The sequence below is a fragment of the Platichthys flesus genome, chromosome 8, assembly GCF_949316205.1.
Source record: "Platichthys flesus chromosome 8, fPlaFle2.1, whole genome shotgun sequence".
Classification (NCBI taxonomy): domain Eukaryota; kingdom Metazoa; phylum Chordata; class Actinopteri; order Pleuronectiformes; family Pleuronectidae; genus Platichthys; species Platichthys flesus.
In genome coordinates, this window is record NC_084952.1 from 27,214,600 (window position 1) to 27,236,984 (window position 22,385).

The 22,385-nt window shown below is 41.5% G+C and overlaps 1 protein-coding gene across 1 annotated transcript in view; it reads left to right on the plus strand.

The window, feature by feature from the left end:
- enpp6 (ectonucleotide pyrophosphatase/phosphodiesterase 6) overlaps positions 1-22,385 on the plus strand; it is an 83,286-nt gene that overhangs the window by 56,355 nt on the left and 4,546 nt on the right. Inside the window, exons 2-5 of the mRNA XM_062393418.1 lie at positions 16,547-16,726; positions 19,514-19,625; positions 20,088-20,229; positions 20,322-20,501. Of these exons, the coding sequence (XP_062249402.1) occupies positions 16,547-16,726; positions 19,514-19,625; positions 20,088-20,229; positions 20,322-20,501 (614 nt within the window). The remainder of the gene's footprint in view (positions 1-16,546; positions 16,727-19,513; positions 19,626-20,087; positions 20,230-20,321; positions 20,502-22,385) is intronic.

A 22,385-nucleotide genomic window follows, 5' to 3' on the forward strand; every position in this document is an offset into this window, starting at 1 on the left:
CACAACAAGATGGAGATAAAAAATGATTGAGGGATTTTTTTTTTATCACACCGTGTGACCGTGGCATGGCGTTAAAAATTGGTTACACGCCATCAAAACACGGGCATCTGTATCTCGGACATACATGTTCCAATCAGGTCCAAACTAGACATGTAAGACAATAGTCCCCGCCTGATGACATCTATGCATAAATGAGGACTTAAAACCGCAGCGCCCCCTGGTGGCAACAGGAAATGTCTTGTTTTTTGCTTGTCTTACACTTGGATGAATTTCTCCTCATCCACTGACCTCAACCATGTCAAACTGTATCAAATGGGTCCCAAGACATTGACAATGAAGACATAAGATTACCGTGACTTTTCGTCAAACGCCATATAAATGGCGTGGCATTAAAGTTCATCAACTCGCCGTGAAACACGAAATTACTGTAACTTCAGTGTTCATGATTCTATCTCTCTCAAACTACATGTGTGTAACAACAGCCCCCCCCTGAAGATATTCATATGGTTTTAAGAAATGGGCGTGGCAAAAAAACTGACCAGCGCCCCCTATAGGGCAACCCCGGCACTACGATGGCCGACATTTATACAAATCTATCGGGACATGTGTCGTTTCATAACAAACAAAAAAATATCTTGGATAGGTATGCTTGACCAAACAGGGAGGCCGCCATTTTGGATTAAGTGGCCATTTTTTTCCATATTCCACATTTTTACTTGATGCACTTGTCCCAGGGCTTTCATCAGATTAACTTCAAATTAAGATCAGTGCCATCACAACAAGATGGAGATAAAAAGTGATTAAGAGATTGACCTTTCGTCACACCGTGTGACCGTGGCGTGGCGTCTTGAGTTTGATTAAACGCCATCAAAACACGAGGTTCTGTATCTCGGACATACATTGTCCAATCGAGTCCAAACTAGACATGTAAGACAAGGGTGCCATCCTGATGACATCTACACAGAAATTATGACTTGAAATTACAGCGCCCCCTGGTGGCTACAGGAAGTGACATGTTTTATACTTTGATGAACTGCTCCTGGCTGATTTACAATATACAGCTCAAATCAGATCAGTCAAGTCATTAGATCATGGTCAGAATTGTGACGTTTCCTCAAACCGTGTAAACATTGATGTGCGGCGAAGGATTTTCCTTCGCCAAAGGACACGATGTTATCATAACTCCACTGTGCATTGTCCTATCACTACACAACTTCTGTCACATGGTCAGAGTCCAAGCCTGAACAGCTCTATGTGTCAATATTTCCTCAGTGTCATAGCGCCACCTACTGATTCGCCAGGAAACAGGAAGTACTTTGTTAATCCACTCTGCATTATCCAACCGGCTCCAAACTACTGACCTATGATCACAATCCTGAATAGAACAGCTCCATATATGAATATTAGTTCAGGATCATAGCGCCACCTATTGATCAGTGTGAAAATTAAGTTGCGGAAACATTGTCCAATTGACACAAAATTGCTCACGCTACATCAGAGCGCCTACATGAACAGATATATATGTCTGTGCGTAATAATAGTGATGGCGCCACCTACTGGCAAACCTACTGCCGCAGAGCGCAAAACGCATGCAACGTGGAGAAGTGCATGCTCGATCGATGATGTGCGCTTGGTCATCGATCGCTCTCTCCACCGACCGCAACAGGCTTCAACGTGCGGGTGCTCGGGCCCGCAAGTGCTACAACGTTGCACGTTGTAGCACTTGTAGCCCTAATAATGGAGCATTATGAAAAACGCAACAGGAAGTCCGCCATTTTGCTTTTAGTGGCCATTTTGGCAATATCCCACATTTTTACTTTTACGTACTTGTCCCAGGGCTTTCATCAGATCAACTTCAAATTCAGATGAGTGTCATCACAACAAGATGGAGATAAAAAATGATTGAGGGATTTTTTTTTTATCACACCGTGTGACCGTGGCATGGCGTTAAAAATTGGTTACACGCCATCAAAACACGGGCATCTGTATCTTGGACATACATGTTCCAATCAAGTCCAAACTAGACATGTAAGACAATAGTCCCCGCCTGATGACATCTATGCATAAATGATGACTTAAATCCGCAGCGCCCCCTGGTGGCAACAGGAAATGTCTTGTTTTTTGCTTGTCTTACACTTGGATGAATTTCTCCTCATACACTGACCTCAACCATGTCAAACTGTATCAAATGGGTCCCAAGACATTGACAATGAAGACATAAGATTACCGTGACTTTTCGTCAAACGCCATATGAATGGCGTGGCATTAAAGTTCATCAACTCGCCGTGAAACACGAAATTGCTGTAACTTCAGTGTTCATGATTCTATCTCTCTCAAACTACATGTGTGTAACAACAGCCCCCCCCTGAAGATATTCATATGGTTTTAAGAAATGGGCGTGGCAAAAAAACTGACCAGCGCCCCCTATAGGGCAACCCCGGCACTACGATGGCCGACATTTATACAAATCTATCGGGACATGTGTCGTTTCATAACAAACAAAAAAATATCTTGGATAGGTATGCTTGACCAAACAGGGAGGCCGCCATTTTGGATTAAGTGGCCATTTTTTTTCCATATTCCACATTTTTACTTGATGCACTTGTCCCAGGGCTTTCATCAGATTAACTTCAAATTAAGATCAGTGCCATCACAACAAGATGGAGATAAAAAGTGATTAAGAGATTGACCTTTCGTCACACCGTGTGACCGTGGCGTGGCGTCTTGAGTTTGATTAAACGCCATCAAAACACGAGGTTCTGTATCTCGGACATACATTGTCCAATCGAGTCCAAACTAGACATGTAAGACAAGGGTGCCATCCTGATGACATCTACACAGAAATTATTACTTGAAATTACAGCGCCCCCTGGTGGCTACAGGAAGTGACATGTTTTATACTTTGATGAACTGCTCCTGGCAGATTTACAATATACAGCTCAAATCAGATCAGTCAAGTCATTAGATCATGGTCAGAATTGTGACGTTTCCTCAAACCGTGTAAACATTGATGTGCGGCGAAGGATTTTCCTTCGCCAAAGGACACGATGTTATCATAACTCAACTGTGCATTGTCCTATCACTACAAACTTCTGTCACATGGTCAGAGTCCAAGCCTGAACAGCTCTATGTGTCAATATTTCCTCAGTGTCATAGCGCCACCTACTGATTCGCCAGGAAACAGGAAGTACTTTGTTAATCCACTCTGCATTATCCAACCGGCTCCAAACTACTGACCTATGATCACAATCCTGAATAGAACAGCTCCATATATGAATATTAGTTCAGGATCATAGCGCCACCTATTGATCAGTGTGAAAATTAAGTTGCGGAAACATTGTCCAATTGACACAAAATTTCTCACGCTACATCAGAGCGCCTACTTGAACAGATGTATATGTCTGTGCGTAATAATAGTGATGGCGCCACCTACTGGCAAACCTACTGCCGCAGAGCGCAAAACGCATGCAACGTGGAGAAGTGCATGCTCGATCGATGATGTGCGCTTGGTCATCGATCGCTCTCTCCACCGACCGCAACAGGCTTCAACGTGCGGGTGCTCGGGCCCGCAAGTGCTACAACGTAGCCCTAGTTATTATTATTATTATTATTATTATTATTATTATTATTATTTCCCTTTGGGGGGCTTTTTCAGGGTCTAGACATGCTCAAAAAGTTATGAAACTTTGCAGGAAATTCAAGGTCTGCGGATATTTTAGTATTCTGGAGTAATTGGAATTGGGCATGGCAAAATGGCTCTACAGCGCCCCCTGGAACCAGCCCCTAGGTTTCCACATAACGGATTTTCATCAAAATCTGGATATAGGTGTATCGTGACCAGTCATGAAAAAAAGTCTCATGGAGCATTATGAAAAAAGCAACAGGAAGTCCGCCATTTTGCTTTTAGTGGCCATTTTGGCAATATCCCACATTTTTACTTTTACGTACTTGTCCCAGGGCTTTCATCAGATCAATTTCACATTCAGATGAGTGTCATCACAACAAGATGGAGATAAAAAATGATTGAGGGATTTTTTTTTTATCACACCGTGTGACCGTGGCATGGCGTTAAAAATTGGTTACACGCCATCAAAACACGGGCATCTGTATCTCGGACATACATGTTCCAATCAAGTCCAAACTAGACATGTAAGACAATAGTCCCCGCCTGATGACATCTATGCATAAATGATGACTTAAAACCGCAGCGCCCCCTGGTGGCAACAGGAAATGTCTTGTTTTTTGCTTGTCTTACACTTGGATGAATTTCTCCTCATCCACTGACCTCAACCATGTCAAACTGTATCAAATGGGTCCCAAGACATTGACAATGAAGACATAAGATTACCGTGACTTTTCGTCAAACGCCATATGAATGGCGTGGCATTAAAGTTCATCAACTCGCCGTGAAACACGAAATTGCTGTAACTTCAGTGTTCATGATTCTATCTCTCTCAAACTTCATGTGTGTAACAACAGCCCCCCCCTGAAGATATTCATATGGTTTTAAGAAATGGGCGTGGCAAAAAAACTGACCAGCGCCCCCTATAGGGCAACCCCGGCACTACGATGGCCGACATTTATACAAATCTATCGGGACATGTGTCGTTTCATAACAAACAAAAAAATATCTTGGATAGGTATGCTTGACCAAACAGGGAGGCCGCCATTTTGGATTAAGTGGCCATTTTTTTTCCATATTCCACATTTTTACTTGATGCACTTGTCCCAGGGCTTTCATCAGATTAACTTCAAATTAAGATCAGTGCCATCACAACAAGATGGAGATAAAAAGTGATTAAGAGATTGACCTTTCGTCACACTGTGTGACCATGGCGTGGCGTCTTGAGTTTGATTAAACGCCATCAAAACACGAGGTTCTGTATCTCGGACATACATTGTCCAATCGAGTCCAAATTAGACATGTCAGACAAGGGTGCCATCCTGATGACATCTACACAGAAATTATGACTTGAAATTACAGCGCCCCTTGGTGGCTACAGGAAGTGACATGTTTTATACTTTGATGAACTGCTCCTGGCTGATTTACAATATACAGCTCAAATCAGATCAGTCAAGTCATTAGATCATGGTCAGAATTGTGACGTTTCCTCAAACCGTGTAAACATTGATGTGCGGCGAAGGATTTTCCTTCGCCAAAGGACACAATGTTATCATAACTCCACTGTGCATTGTCCTGTCACTACAAAACTTCTGTCACATGGTCAGAGTCCAAGCCTGAACAGCTCTATGTGTCAATATTTCCTCAGTGTCATAGCGCCACCTACTGATTCGCCAGGAAACAGGAAGTACTTTGTTAATCCACTCTGCATTATCCAACCGGCTCCAAACTACTGACCTATGATCACAATCCTGAATAGAACAGCTCCATATATGAATATTAGTTCAGGATCATAGCGCCACCTATTGATCAGTGTGAAAATTAAGTTGCGGAAACATTGTCCAATTGACACAAAATTTCTCACGCTACATCAGAGCGCCTACTTGAACAGATCTATATGTCTGTGCGTAATAATAGTGATGGCGCCACCTACTGGCAAACCTACTGCCGCAGAGCGCAAAACGCATGCAACGTGGAGAAGTGCATGCTCGATCGATGATGTGCGCTTGGTCATCGATCGCTCTCTCCACCGACCGCAACAGGCTTCAACGTGCGGGTGCTCGGGCCCGCAAGTGCTACAACGTAGCCCTAGTTATTATTATTTCCCTTTGGGGGGCTTTTTCAGGGTCTAGACATGCTCAAAAAGTTATGAAACTTTGCAGGAAATTCAAGGTCTGCGGATATTTTAGTATTCTGGAGTAATTGGAATTGGGCGTGGCAAAATGGCTCTACAGCGCCCCCTGGAACCAGCCCCTAGGTTTCCACATAACGGATTTTCATCAAAATCTGGATATAGGTGTATCGTGACCAGTCATGAAAAAAAGTCTCATGGAGCATTATGAAAAACGCAACAGGAAGTCCGCCATTTTGCTTTTAGTGGCCATTTTGGCAATATCCCACATTTTTACTTTTACGTACTTGTCCCAGGGCTTTCATCAGATCAACTTCAAATTCAGATGAGTGTCATCACAACAAGATGGAGATAAAAAATGATTGAGGGATTTTTTTTTTATCACACCGTGTGACCGTGGCATGGCGTTAAAAATTGGTTACACGCCATCAAAACACGGGCATCTGTATCTCGGACATACATGTTCCAATCAGGTCCAAACTAGACATGTAAGACAATAGTCCCCGCCTGATGACATCTATGCATAAATGAGGACTTAAAACCGCAGCGCCCCCTGGTGGCAACAGGAAATGTCTTGTTTTTTGCTTGTCTTACACTTGGATGAATTTCTCCTCATCCACTGACCTCAACCATGTCAAACTGTATCAAATGGGTCCCAAGACATTGACAATGAAGACATAAGATTACCGTGACTTTTCGTCAAACGCCATATAAATGGCGTGGCATTAAAGTTCATCAACTCGCCGTGAAACACGAAATTACTGTAACTTCAGTGTTCATGATTCTATCTCTCTCAAACTACATGTGTGTAACAACAGCCCCCCCCTGAAGATATTCATATGGTTTTAAGAAATGGGCGTGGCAAAAAAACTGACCAGCGCCCCCTATAGGGCAACCCCGGCACTACGATGGCCGACATTTATACAAATCTATCTGGACATGTGTCGTTTCATAACAAACAAAAAAATATCTTGGATAGGTATGCTTGACCAAACAGGGAGGCCGCCATTTTGGATTAAGTGGCCATTTTTTTCCATATTCCACATTTTTACTTGATGCACTTGTCCCAGGGCTTTCATCAGATTAACTTCAAATTAAGATCAGTGCCATCACAACAAGATGGAGATAAAAAGTGATTAAGAGATTGACCTTTCGTCACACCGTGTGACCGTGGCGTGGCGTCTTGAGTTTGATTAAACGCCATCAAAACACGAGGTTCTGTATCTCGGACATACATTGTCCAATCGAGTCCAAACTAGACATGTAAGACAAGGGTGCCATCCTGATGACATCTACACAGAAATTATGACTTGAAATTACAGCGCCCCCTGGTGGCTACAGGAAGTGACATGTTTTATACTTTGATGAACTTCTCCTGGCTGATTTACAATATACAGCTCAAATCAGATCAGTCAAGTCTTTAGATCATGGTCAGAATTGTGACGTTTCCTCAAACCGTGTAAACATTGATGTGCGGCGAAGGATTTTCCTTCGCCAAAGGACACGATGTTATCATAACTCCACTGTGCATTGTCCTATCACTACAAAACTTCTGTCACATGGTCAGAGTCCAAGCCTGAACAGCTCTATGTGTCAATATTTCCTCAGTGTCATAGCGCCACCTACTGATTCACCAGGAAACAGGAACTTTGTTAATCCACTCTGCATTATCCAACCGGCTCCAAACTACTGACCTATGATCACAATACTGATCTGAACAGCTCCACCTATAAATATTAGTTCAGGATCATAGCGCCACCTATTGATCAGTGTGAAAATTAAGTTGCGGAAACATTGTCCAATTGACACAAAATTGCTCACGCTACATCAGAGCGCCTACATGAACAGATATATATGTCTGTGCGTAATAATAGTGATGGCGACCACCTACTGGCAAACCTACTGCCGCAGAGCGCAAAACGCATGCAACGTGGAGAAGTGCATGCTCGATCGATGATGTGCGCTTGGTCATCGATCGCTCTCTCCACCGACCGCAACAGGATTCAACGTGCGGGTGCTCGGGCCCGCAAGTGCTACAACGTAGCCCTAGTTATTATTATTTCCCTTTGGGGGGCTTTTTCAGGGTCTAGACATGCTCAAAAAGTTGTGAAACTTTGCAGGAAATTCAAGGTCTGCGGATATTTTAGTATTCTGGAGAAATTTGGATTGGGCGTGGCAAAATGGCTCAACAGCGCCCCCTGGAACCAGCCCCTAGGTTTCCCCTTCTTCGATCTTCACCAAAATCGGGACATAGGTTTATCGTGACCAGTCATGAAAAAAAGTCTCAAGGAGCATTATGAAAAAAGCAACAGGAAGTCTGCCATTTTGAATTTAGTGTTCTTTTTAGCCATATTCCACTTTTTTTGTTTTATGTACTTGTCGTAGAGCTTTCATCTGATCAACTAAAAATTCAGATGAGTGTCATCACAACAACATTGAGAAAAAAATGATCAAGGGAATTTTTTTTCGTCACACCGTGTGACCGTGGCGTGGCGTCAAAGTTTGATTAAACGCCATCAAAACACGAGCATCTGTATCTCGAACATACATGGTCCAACCGAGTCCAAAGTAGACATGTAAGACAAGAGTCCTGACCTGATGACATCTACACAGAAATTATGACTTGAAATCACAGCGCCCCCTGGTGGCAACAGGAAATGTTTGTTTTTTTCAATGTCTTACACTTGGATGTATTTCTCCTCATCCATTGACCTCAACCATGTCAAACTTTATCAAATGGGTCTCAAGACATTGATAATGAAGGCATAAGATAACTGTAACTTTTCGTCAAACGCCATATTAATGGCGGGGCATCAAAGTTCATCAACTCGCCGTGAAACACGAAATTGCTGTAACTTCAGTGTAAATGGTTCTATCTCACTCAAACTACATGTGTTTAGCAAAATCCCCCCCCTGAAGATATTCAAATGGTTTCAAGGAATGGGCGTGGCAAAAAAACTGACCAGCGCCCCCTAATGGGCAGCCCCGACACTACGATTGGCCAACATGTACAAAAATCGTTTTGGGCATGTGTCTTTTTATAACAAACAAATAAGTCTCTTGGATAGATATGCTAGACTAAACAGAAAAACCGCCATTTTGAATTTAGTGGCCATTTTAGCCATATTCCCCATTTTTTCTTTGATGTACTTGTCGTAGAGCTTTCATCTGATCAACTTCAAATTCAGATGAGTGTCATCAAAACAAGATTAAGAAAAAAAGTGACTATGGGATTTTTTTTCCATCACACTGTGTGACCGTGGCGTGGCGTCAAAGTTTGATTAAACGCCATCAAAACACGAGCATCTGTATCTCGAACATACATGGTCCAATCGAGTCCAAACTAGACATGTAAGACAAGAGTCCCGGCCTGATGACATCTACACAGAAATCATGATTTGAAATCACAGCGCCCCCTGGTGGCTACAGGAAGTGACATGTTTTATATTTTGATGAACTGCTCCTGGCTGCTTTACAATATACAGCTCAAATTACCTCAGTCAAGTCATTGGATCCAGGTCAGAAATGTGACATTTCCTCAAACCATGTAAACATTGATGTTTGGCGAAGGATCATCCTTCGCCAGATGAGGCGATGTTTTCATAAGTCCACTGTGCATTGTCCTATTACTACCACACTTCTGACACATGATAATAGTACAAGCCTGAACAGCTCTGTGTGTCAATATTTCCTCAGTGTAATAGCGCCACCTACTCGCTTCGCCAGGAAACAGGAAGTACTTTGTTAATCCACTCTGCATTATCCAACCGGCTCCAAACTACTGACCTATAATCACAATACTGATCTGAAAAGCTCCACATATAAATATTAGTTCAGGGTCATAGCGCCACCTACTAATCAGTGTGAAAATTACGTTGTGGTAAAATTGTCCAATTGACACAAAATTGCTCATGCTATATCAGAGAGGCTACTTGAACAGATCTATATGTCTGTGTGTAATAATTGTGATGGCGCCACCTACTGGCAGACCTACTGCCGCAGAGCGCAAAATGGATGCAACGCGGAGACATGCGCTTAGTCATCGATCGCTCTCTCCACCGACCGCAACCGGCTTCAACCTGCGGGTGCTCGGGCCCGCCAGTGCTACAACGTAGCCCTAGTTGGAATTATTTCCTTAAATTTAGCTACAGCACTATCAAGTAGAAATCTAGAAAATTAGTTTTTTATTACTGGCATATATTCAGTTTTGGGAAAATCAAAGGTTATTAAATTATGGTCTGAAAGAACTGGATTGCGCAGAAGTACTGTTAAATGTTCAATTCAACACTGTACAAAAATACAAGGCCAAGTGTATGGTAACAACGAGTAGGTTGGTGTACACACTGACTGAAACCAATTGAGTCTAGTATTGAAATAAATGCTACGCTAAGGCTATCTTTATTATTGTCAACATGAATATTACCAACAATAATAATTATTGTATACTATTATTGGTCTTAGGATTTTCTTGATAAAAACTCAGGGAAATCGGTACAAAATTCGGGATAAGCCCCCGGAGCACTGTAAACTACAGCTAATATGATAGTTTATGGTTGTTTCCTAGATCAGCGTGGAAGACTAAGAACAAGACATTCAAATGAGTTATAGCTGAGTTTAGGTTTAGGATTAATTGAGTTAAAAATAGCAGCAACTCCACCTCCTCGCCCAAATTCTCTGGGAACCTGTGAATTTATATGACTGGGGGGAGTAGATTCATTTAGACCAGGGGTGGGCAATTAATTTTCCCGAGGAGCCACATGAGAAACATGGACAGTTGTGGTGGTCCGGACCAATAAGCTGAACTTAATTCTACTCATATTCATTTGATAAGCTTCTACAGGTAAAAGTAAATGTTATGGTTAGGCAATGAAAAAGTAAGGCAGGCAAAGTAACAACGCCAACAATAAATCACACTTTAATCTACATTTAAAAGAACAGTTGTGAACAAATAATGCAATACTTTTATAGTATTCCAAAGATCAGCTTTAAATTAACTGTATACAAAGCGCTATTACTATTTGCATATAGTCTAATCACCCCATTTGCGTTTTTTTTTCTTGTTAAGTGAGAGAAATCAAGTCTGTTTTGGGCATGAACAAGTGCACTGAAGTCAGGTTGAATATCTGAGGTGGATATGCGAAGGACAGCTGACAGGTGATCATCAGTGAGAGAGGATCAGTATCTGGATTTGTTAAACTTCATCACAGAAAATGTGTGTTCACATATGTCAGTCGATCCAAAGAGAACCAATATCTTCTGAGCATGCCTCCTCAAGTATGAAAAGTTCTCCACTTTGAGAGAAGAATAAAACTCCAGCAGTGATACTGACTTAAAGTGCTCTGCCAGCAGTGTACCTGTGGAGGTGATCAACTGATGGTGTGGCTTTTTACAGATATGGCATGTGGTTGAGAATGTTACCCTCCAACTGGCTTGAAAGAAACTGCAACTTTCTCATGAAAGCCTTCACCAGGCTGCACATTTCATGTGCAAATAGGCCCTTGCCGTGCAGTTTGATATTACGCTCATTCATTAATGCAGTGACATCAACAGCAAATGCAAGATCTTCCATCCAGTCTGCATCAGAGCGCTCTGGGATGTCCTTGCCTTTCTTTTCACAAAACTCTTGAATCTCTGATCTCAGGTCCCATACTGTTTTAAGCACTTTGTCCAGACTGAGCCAACTGACAGCTTTGTGGTAGCCTATGTCCCCATGTTCAGTCTCATGCTCCTCCAAAAGTGCAACAAACTGTCTGAGATTAAATGCTCTTGCTCTGATAAAGTTAACTAATTTAGTTACAACTAGGGAGGGCGTTCGATTAAATAATCTTCATCGATCGTCGGGAGAATTAATGATGAACTTTCGATTAATCATTCATATTTTCAAGTAAAAAAATTCACTATTTATAGGCTATATTAAAATGAAGTGAAAAAACAAAGTGTGTTTCCTCATTGAGATCTTTAATACAAGATGAAAAAATATGCGCTGCCGTAATCTTAAGCAGCGGAGCCGACAGCTAAAAGCCGGTGCTAGAAAACACAACCGGCCCCACGTTTTTTTTTTTCAAAATAATATAATAATATTAATAATAATATAAAAAACATCATGTTAAACAACAACTTAACCACATCTATATAATACTTGGGTCTGACAGGTTTTGCCAGATGTAACTCGAAACTATCAAACAAGGCACAGAGTCGAGAAACCTTCATAAAAATAACCAGTAACTCACATACAACCTCAGCACCAGCCTACGGGTTTGTGTTGAGAAAGATGAGCATGTTAACATTCCCCGAGGTCAGACGCGAACGCAGCCTGGTGACCGTAAGTCCATCCGCCGAAAAACTCGCTCTGAGATACACAGGTAGCTCCATGCTAACTTCGCTAGCCTGGCCGCGGCTCCGGTTTTTGCGCTCCCCTCGTCCATGTCAGACAACGTAGGCTCCTCGTCTCCCCCAGTCTCGGGGATGGCTTCGCAGTAAAGTCATTTTTTAACTCAAAATGGTCCCACTCTACACTTCGCCATGACCTCTTCATGTTTATTTTGGAAATGGAAATCCACGTTAACTCGCAGCCAGTCGCAGGTAACTGTGGCTTTTTTTTCAAACACTGCCCCCCGTGGTCAAATCTGTAATTAGTGTATTTCTTGATGAAAAAATAATTTCCTCAACGAAATTCTTAATGATCAATTAATCGATCGTCGATTAATTATGCTCATCCCTAGTTACAACATCAGTAACATGATTCATTTTTAGCACTGACTTACACAACACCTCCTGATGTATAATACACAGGGTTCATACACATTTTGACCCATGGATTTCCAAGACTTTTCCATGACTTTCAATATCTTTAAACCAACCTTCCATGACCAGACATTTTGTGAGATCTCAGTGTATACATGCAAAATAGACTAAATTTAGTATTTAAGCTAACAATGAGAATTTCAAAGCATACAGTCAACCTCTAACTACACAAATGAATCAGTCAATAGTTTGATTGACGTCTGTTGTAACACATGGCATGTACATTTCCATTTGTAGCCAAGCATGGTTAAATCTACACTTCCCTGGCGTAGTGCATTGTCTCACCTGCTTCCCCACCGAACATTTCAATTAGTATGAGATAGTACGCCTGCTTATATTTTGAGCGTATTTCTTTTAAAAGCATATGAATTGATTAAAACTCAGCGTAAATTAACGACATGAAAATATGAATATAACAAATCTCCATGACTTCTCCAAAACTTTTGGGATTACATTTTTTTCAAGCACTTTTCCAGGACTGGAAATAAACATTTAACAATTCCATGACTTTTCCAGGTTTTTCATGACTGTGGGTTAATTTCCCTCACTTTATCTTGCATCCGCTTCAAAAGATGAGTAACTGGGCTGTGTCGTGGACATCACAGCCCTCATCCAGAGCCAAGGAGAAAAAGTCAAAATCGACTACTTTCTTTAGCAGCTGAAGATCGAGATTTCCCGCGATGTCCTCGATCCTTCTTGTTACGTTTCGTCCGTAAAAGTCTCTCTGTGCTTTGTCTCGTAAGGGCGGTTCAAATTGTAATCCTTAAAAACAGCAATCTTTTCTCCACAAACTAAGCACACGGCTTTCCCATCGATATTTCTTGTCATAACGTGGGCTGACATTTTTGCGGACTTTAACAGCTAACTCACATCTCTTCTTAACTCCGTTCGCCAAAACATCATCCGCTCGCGGGCATTCAGGATGTACGTCAGGTAGATGTTAAAAAAAGGCACCTTCAAAATAAAATACATTTTGTTGTATTCTTTGCATGATTTTCACCTATTTATGTGTGATTCCTAATATTCCGTTGACCTCACGCGGGCCGGTCACAGACAGCCAAAGGGCCGGATGCGGCCCGGGGGCCTTAGAATCCCCAGGTCTGATTTAGACTGACATATTCATCAGGATGCAGCCACGTCTCAGTGAGGGACAATAAATCTATGTTGTAATCGGAGAGTAGTTCATTAACTAAAATAACCTTAGTTGGCAGTGATCTAATGACCACATTTAAAAGTCTTAGTTTCCTGTGTTGTTTCAGATTGATCTAAAATGGCGCCGCGGAAGGCTGCCTCAGCGATTTGGTGAGCAATGTTTTGTCTTGTTTTGTTAGTCAATTCAGTTTTCTGCTTAAAAACCGGGAGCACTTCCACCAGAGAGATGCTTATGAACATCTGGGACATAACTCCGGATAATTTATATCCGACTTTTATTGCCTCATCTAAAGAAATTTTTGTCATTCTGGTCAAAGGTGCGCTCACCTTTGTTCACACGGTGAAGCGGCGGAGGAGAGGTAATCGAGCTGGTTCGCTTGTGCGTCTCCGCCGGTGTTCCAGTTTAACTGGCGCGCATGGCAACTGGCGACATTCCAGATGTTGAGGCTGTTTTTCAGAGCCGGTGGCAGATTCGTCATTTTCACAAAGCACCTGAGTATGAAGTTCGGTGATCTACTGAAGGTCTTACTGAAATAAAAATCCTACAAAAACCCTTCACGAGTTCATGTGTCCGTGTCAGCATCATGTTGAGACCGCAATATACATTTAAATGGTAGAAAAAAAAAAAGAAAATAGTACAAAAACCTTGAACGGAATTTGAAACAACAAGCTGAAGCACTATAAGCTTCTAGCCTGATGACGATCTCACTACGCCACCGAGTCGCTGAAATCTGCATCGCGTGTCAGATAAATGTCTCGTTCTTTACTCTGTTAGCTGTATAACACCAGATGTGCTTTAAGGTAACGCCCATGTCATCTGGTGATAGTCCGAACACAGAATAAACGCTTTAAACGTAATACCAGGCTTTACAAATCTGACGCTCCTCTTCATAGGAGACACAGGGAGCATTGAAGAACACACATGCGTCACCAGCTCCACTCGAAGTGCTTTTGTATGTCGCTGGTGATCATTACAACACACACACACCAAACCAGTGCTACATGTAAACATCCCTCACATCAACAAGGCGGAAGCTCGAGCGGTGTTTTCATGAGTTAAGTTGGTGAACGTGCTTCTAATGGACGCGCAGAGCTTCACGTGTCCTCCTATCACTGCTGGTTAAAGTCAGCGGACGGGATTTTAAAAGATGTTCTCGTTGTTGTCGATGATCAGGTTCTGTCATCAGAGAATGAAAACAACCCAACCGCTCATCACAGAATGGGTGTGTTGGTTTTTCGTAGTTTCTGTAATGCAAGTGTTGTTTATCTGTGTGAAATAAACAGATGATCTGTCCGAAGTGTGTCGAGTGTGTTGTCAACATGACAAATGTGTGACGATATGAGTGCAGGATACAGCCGTTTTTCTATGATGTTGTGCGTGTGGTAAGCACACGCACAAATGTGTGATGTGTGACCGATAACTCTGAGTTTACGGTTACAGTTTGACTGTCACAAGTTAACCTGGGCGTGTTCCCTGAAACAATAACTCATGTTAAGATGTGCACAGGCTTCACACTCACCTGAACATACAGGTGAATCTATTAACTCTGATCAGTGGTGCAGTGCGAAGTGCCGTTGTCCCTTCATTAGTTTTTATGTGGACCACAGCAGATCGATTCCCCTGGTGGGATTTTTTCACATTTATTTTTCCCAGATTTGCCTCGTCACACATTTGTCATGTTGACAACACACTCGACACACTTCGGACAGATCATCTGTTGATTTCACACAGATAAACAACACTTGCATTACAGAAACTACAAAAAACCAACACACCCGTTCTGTGATGAGAACGGGTGTAAAACCCGTCTACTCAACCCGTGAGTTCGCTTCATTCATTCTGGTCGGTGTGTACATCCCACCTCAGGCTGACGTGCAAGAGGCACAACGCATGCTCGCCGATCAGATACTGTGTGTGGAGCAGACTAACCCGGACTCCTTAGTGATTGTCCTCTGTGACTTTAACAAAGGAAATCTCACCCTTGAACTCCCCAAATATAAACAATTTATTAAATGGCCGACCAGAGAGGAGAATATTCTGGATCTCTGTTACACCACAGTAAGCAGTGCTTATCACGCCGTCCCCTGGGCTGCACGGGGACTCTCAGACCATGTTCGATTTGATTCCTGCATACAGGCAGAAATTAAAACTATGTAAACCTGTTGTGAGGACTTCAAAGCAGTGGACCAGTGAAGCTGTGGAGGAGCTTCATTCGTGCTTTGACTGTACAGATTGGGATGTGTTCAGGACTGCTACTAATAGTCTGGATGAGTACACAGAGGCTTTGACTTCTTATATCAGCTTCTGTGAGGACAGCTGTGTTCCATCATGCACCAGGGTGATTTACAATACTAACAAACCCTTGTTCACAGCCATACTCAAGAAGGTAAGGTTGGAGAAGGAAGAGGCATTCAGGAGTGGAGTCAGAGTCAGGTTTATAGAGTCGAAATACAGGTTAATGTTAGGATAAGGGGCTAGGGAATGGATTATGTCAATGAGTGTCCTCACAACTATATAGAGTCCTGTATATGCGTTTGTGTGTGCGCACGTCTATCTATTGTCATGAAGGCCGATTTTCCCGATTTGGTTCAAACCGGCCAATGGTATTTTGATGACTGCCTTCTGATAATGTGATGATGTTTGGAGCACAAATAAACACATTGGTTTCATTTGGGAAATGCTCAGTCATGAATCATAAACTGCCTTGTATGTGTTAAGGATCAGTGAAGAAACTGTGTGGCTAAAACATTTTTTTGACATTTTTGGATGTAAATTAAGCTATACCAGTCTTTGGATATTATATTAAATTTATTTTCTCTATGTTGACTTTTGTCAGGCCGTCACTGTAATGTTCATCAAATGACCGGAAACTACATGTGGGATGCAGTCTCCGAGAAGGAGTTTCTGATTGGGACAAATTCTGACAGCCGGCTGCCGCTTTGGTGGGATGGATCAGAGCCATTATGGGTCACCCTGCAGAAGCTTGGAAAGAATGTTTTCATGTACTACTGGCCTGGTGAGCATATTCAAATCTTTGCCTTTCTGTTTATCTGTACACAAAGGCAAACCGATTGACTATTGATACACACGTGGACAAAATTGTTGGTAACATCCGTTAAGAAAAGAAAAACCCACTGGAATATCTTGAAACTGACAAAAGTAATAATAAATAAAAATTGATTGAAAATTAATGAATAATAATAATGAAAAATCAGCCATGGCTTTTGAACTGTGGTTCAACATAATCATTTAGAAAAACAAACTAATGAAAATGGCCTGGACAAAAATGATGGTACCCGAGAAAAGATTGAAATTATTTGACCATAGGGACATGTTAAACTAAGGTGTGTCCTCTAATTAGCATTGCAGGTGTCTTTAAAACTTGTAATCACTCAGTCTGCTTATTTAAAGGGTGAAAAGTAGTCAGTATGCTGTTTGTTATCATGGTTTGCATCACACTGGACAAGGACCGCAGAAAGCTAAGGAGAGAGTGGTCTCAGGAGATTAGAAGGAAATTATAGACAAGCATGTTAAAGGTAAAGACTATAAGACCATCTCCAAGCAACTTGATGTTCATGTGACTACAGCTGCACATATTATTCAGAAGTTTAAGGTCCACGGGACTGTAGCCAACCTCCCTGGATGTGACCGCAAGAGGAAAATTTATGACAAAATGAAGTGACGGATTAATACGAATGGTAACCAAAGAGCCCAGAACAACTTCCAAAGAGATTAGAGGTGAACTCCAAGGTCAAGGTCCATCAGTGTCAGATCGCACCATCTGTTGCTGTTTGAGCCAAAGTGGATTTCATGGAAGACGGCCGAGGACCACAACACTGTTGAAAGCAAATTATAAAAAACAACACTGGAATTTGCCAAAATGCATATTGACAAGCCACAAAGCTTCTGGGAGAATGTTCTCTGAACAGAAGAGACAAAACTGGAGCTTTTTGGGAAGTCACATCAGCTCTATGTTGACAAGACGCAAAAATTAAGCATTCAAAGAAAATAACACTGTTCCTACTGTGAAACATGGAGGAGGCTCGGTTATGTTCTGTGTATGGGTGCAACGATTAACCGACGACCACAACGAAAATCAATGACAAAAATGGTCGTGGAGGAATTTAATCGTCGATGATTCTTTGGTTACGTCATAGCGCGTGTTTTTCGTGCGGTGCAGCTGAACTAAACGTTGTTTTACCCGGGGTGCTGATGGAAGTAACTGAGGAGTGAGCAATCTCGCTCCCTTACTATCTCTGAAAGTCTCGTATGTTCAATAGCGGCAAAATATGGACCAATGGCGGCGCACGTTGCAACAGCATCGCGAACCATAAAGTAAAAAAAAAAAAAAAAAAAAGCCAAAAAAACTACCTGCAATATTTGTAGTGCGGACCTCTCTTTCCATGTGCATTTGAGGAGGAGGCATATTTGACCTCGTAACATAGACGATTCAGACTCGCCTCTGTGAGTTGTTATATATAAATGTATATACCTGTGCGCAGGATTCTTGAATCCATTACAAAAATTTGGTTTAAACTATTTTTTAACTAGTTTAAAAGCGTAATGTTATCCTATTGCCTGACAAACGTCTTTTTTACACAAATATGCGGTCCGAAGAAGTCTGTAGATTTGTTAGTTGATGTTTTTATTGCTGATACTTTCCCATTCCTTTTGTTAACAGGATAATGGATACTTTTTTTTGTATTTATTCTTAGTATCAGCACTTAGCCTGTTCTTGGTTTTAAATGGACAAAAACTTGATTTTTCTTTATTTTTGTGCCAAGCGTACCCTAATATGCAGCAAAGTTTATTAAAAGACTTTTTTGAATGATGTTTTGATCTTTGTCTTTATTTTCAGTCATCACATGCCTCGAACAACCTCAAGCTAAATTTAAAAGCTGTTGGCTAGATAAAAGCAATTGAGAATTTGTGTCTTTCATAATACGATTAGTTGATTAATCGTTTCAATAATCGATGATTAATCGACTATCAGAATAGTCGTTAGTTGCTGCATCTGGCACAGGGTGTCTTGAATATGTGCAGGGTGCATATATTCAAGACACCCTGTTATTTGCCATTTTATGGCAAATAATCGTTTTAACTCGATTATAGTAGTTTGGAGATCGTTTGACCCCATAATTGTAATCAAGATGAAATTTTGATTAATCGAGCAGCTCTAGTGTTTGCCTCCTGAACGAAAACTGGAAGATGATTCCACAGGAGAGGAGCTTAATAGCTGAGGCTCTGGCTCCTATTCTACTTCTAGACTAAATTATCTTGAGTGGTTTAAATTGTGAACTCAGGACATCAGACTTCAGAATATGAGAATGCATAATGCTCAGTTGTTGTATTGATGGACCATGTCCCAGCTTCAATACATATTTCAGCATAAGACATCAACAGACTCCTGAACACTTTCTTCCCTGATGAGTTGACCAGTCTTCAACATACTTTCGATAAAACTCCTGGCAGAATGGCAAGGTGAAAGTGACAAAATCATGCATTGATATATGTCATCGTCATTTCATGATTATGGACAGAAAATTATACACAGTGGAAACCCTGTATTTGTTAAAACAGATTTACAAAAAGACCTGACCATATTTCCAATTTGTAAGACAAGTTTACAGTTAAATGCAGGTAGTTTCCATGAGGGGTCAGTTATTATTCTGCCACTGCAGATCTTTGTGCTACTGTATGCCATATATATTACCCAAAAATATAATTAACATGAAGTGTGTGTGTGTGTGTGTTTGTGTTTGTGTTTGCTTGCCTGCCTTGTTGGTTGTGTGCATCTCTTTAGGCTGCGAGGTAGAGATCCTGGGTGTTCGCCCATCTCTCTGCGAAGAATATGTCTACAACCCGTCGGAGATAAACCTCACAGACTCAATAGTGAATGCTCTCACTGTCCTGAGGTACCAACACAATGACGTGCCCCTCTCATGTATTCTGCTATGTCCTTTCATCGAATATTTAGCCTGTATGTCAGAGCTTTGAAAGTTGAAATGTTACAGTGAAAGCAACAACAAAATTATCTAAATGTTAATAGAAAAACTAATAGCTGAATAGTTCTGTTCAAGATGTAAATCAATTTGCCTCGTGTTAACTTGCTAAATGTTTGGTACGCAGGCAGACAGATGGATGGAGGCAAACTAAAGCCAAAAAGATTTTTGATGAGTTACTGCTTTTTTATTACATGGGTGAAGAGATTCCAACTGACCAATTAATTAACTGTTGCCCCTCAATTTCTACCATTTCAGGATAATAATAACTGATGAAGCAATTCTGATTGAGCGATTGACTTAGTAGTAGTTGGCTAGCCTGATAATGACATCATGCCTTTGTGTTTGTGCGTGTGCGTGTGCGTACGCACGCAGGTCAGGCCAAGCAGACATGGCAGCTATATATTATGAGAAAATAGATGTGGAGGGCCATCACTTCGGTCCAGATTCTAAGCAGGTCAGAACAGCTGTGCAACAACTGGATCTTGCCATGCAGACACTTATCAGCAAAATCAATGTTAGTAACATCAATACTCTTGTTATTGCAATTACAGATACCACTGCTGTTGTTGTTTTCATCTGGTTCTGCTGAAATTCATATTCTTGCAGGAGAAGGACATGGTGAACCAGCTGAACATTATGCTGTTTTCTGACCATGGAATGACAAAGATCCAGTGGTCGGAGAAGGTCATAGAGCTTGATAAGTGTATCAACATGTCGGACATTGTCAAGATGATGGACAGAGGACCAGTGGTCAGTCTCTGGCCCAAACATAACAAATATCATGAGGTGAGACCAGCATATGCCGTGATTATCTTTGAGAACAACAATGTCAGATAGTCATAATTAATGGAGAAATATAATACTGACAGATGATTTATGATTGTAGAATGCTTTAAACTTTAGGCTATATCATACTATCCCTCACTTAAATCATAGAGGTTAAATTTTTCTGGTATTGAATTGAATACCACAAACTTTATAAAATATTGTCCCTGTGCAATCATAATAGCAAATAACCACCACATACAGGCTGTGTTTATGGTCTAATAATGCTGCAGGTACTAGTTGGACTGCATGCCTTGTGAGATGGTGGAAGGATATTGGGAACTTTGTCTTGTTTTTTTGACCACTTTTTCCAGTAAAGACAAATCCAACACGTTACTATTTCCAAACCAGTAATCAGATTAAAGTTACTTGTCCAAGTCACTTTGCGTTACTATTTTGGTATTTGTCGTTAAACCGCTGGGCACGTGCCGCGGCTGGGGGAGCAGTCGCCCTGTCGCCCTCCTCTCCACGCCGCCGGAGGCTCGGTGTGCGGCACGCCTCAATGTTTTTTTTGGGGGGGGGGGGAGGTCCTCGTCCGCGGTGCCTCACGGCGTCGCTGGTGCGGGGGCTTTCCTTCTCTTGGGCCGCGGGGTGGTGTCCGTCGGCGGTGCGGAAGGCGGGGACCGGTTGGAGGGGACCGGGTACGGCGGTCGGCGGCAGCGACTCTGGATGCAGGTCCCGTCTCGCGGATCACCTCAGCTACGGCGCCCGCTGGGGGAGCCCTCTGTTCGCGCGGGGTGGGGGGGCCTCCGGCTGTTTTTAATAAAGTGAGTGTTGGCAAAACAAGTTGTCATTTTTATGTTTAGGCGACGGGGGTGTTGTCGGCAGCTGCTGAATGTAACTAATAAAGTAACTTGTAATCTAACTAAGTTACTTTTAAAATCAAGTAATCTGTAAAGTAACTAAGTTACATTTTCAAAGTAACTGTGGCAACATTGGGCTTGTGTCCTGCTAAACTACTCTTCTGTAAGTGAAAATAAGAAGATAATAGTCAGTCATTTGGTTTTCAGCCTTTCTCAGTGTATTAGATAGGATGACTGTTTCACTGAAACTGTGTCCATTTACAAGGGTGTACCACAGCGTTTTGTTTTAGGTCCACTCCTTTTATTATTGTTATTATTATTATTATTATCTTTTTTTATTATTTATTATTTTTTATATAAATAGTAAATATACTATTTATATAAAAAATAAAAAATGTGTCAAATGATCATTTCATTTTTATGCTGATTTTCATGACACCATTATATAGAGCTCTGCAGCAAGTCTTGTACTGCATTGAACATTTACAAAATACTTTTAGTGTTGTGCAAAAAAGTGACACAAAGCTCCCACTTTTTATCTAAACCTTACTATGTTGAAGTGTTATATATGAATACCTCTGCTCATTATCTCCACTTGTTAAACACAGCCTACCATTCCTCCCTATTTTACTCATCACTATGAGTTAAACTATTGGGTAGGATGGCCTGCTCTGGCCACCCATAGGCTCTTTCACTGGTAAACCTTAATTATAAGGCGATTCTGGGCCTGCTTTCCTCATTGTCTGCATTACACAGAATTGTGTTGGGCATTACGCATGGACATCTACAAAATGTCACTATTTTTAATTTACCTGGTTGTGCAGCTGTAATCTTGAAAATGTGGTGCTCTATGTAGTTTATTGGGTCTTTTGAGGATTTTAAATAATATATTACCTCAAGGAACCACCATTCAATGGGAGGGACAAGTTGGCAATTTAGTCATCTTAAAATAGCTGGCCATTCAAATGAATAATCAATCAATAACTACAATACAATATCAAGTAGGAGTTGGAAGTACCCCCTTCCTTCATACTAACTATGT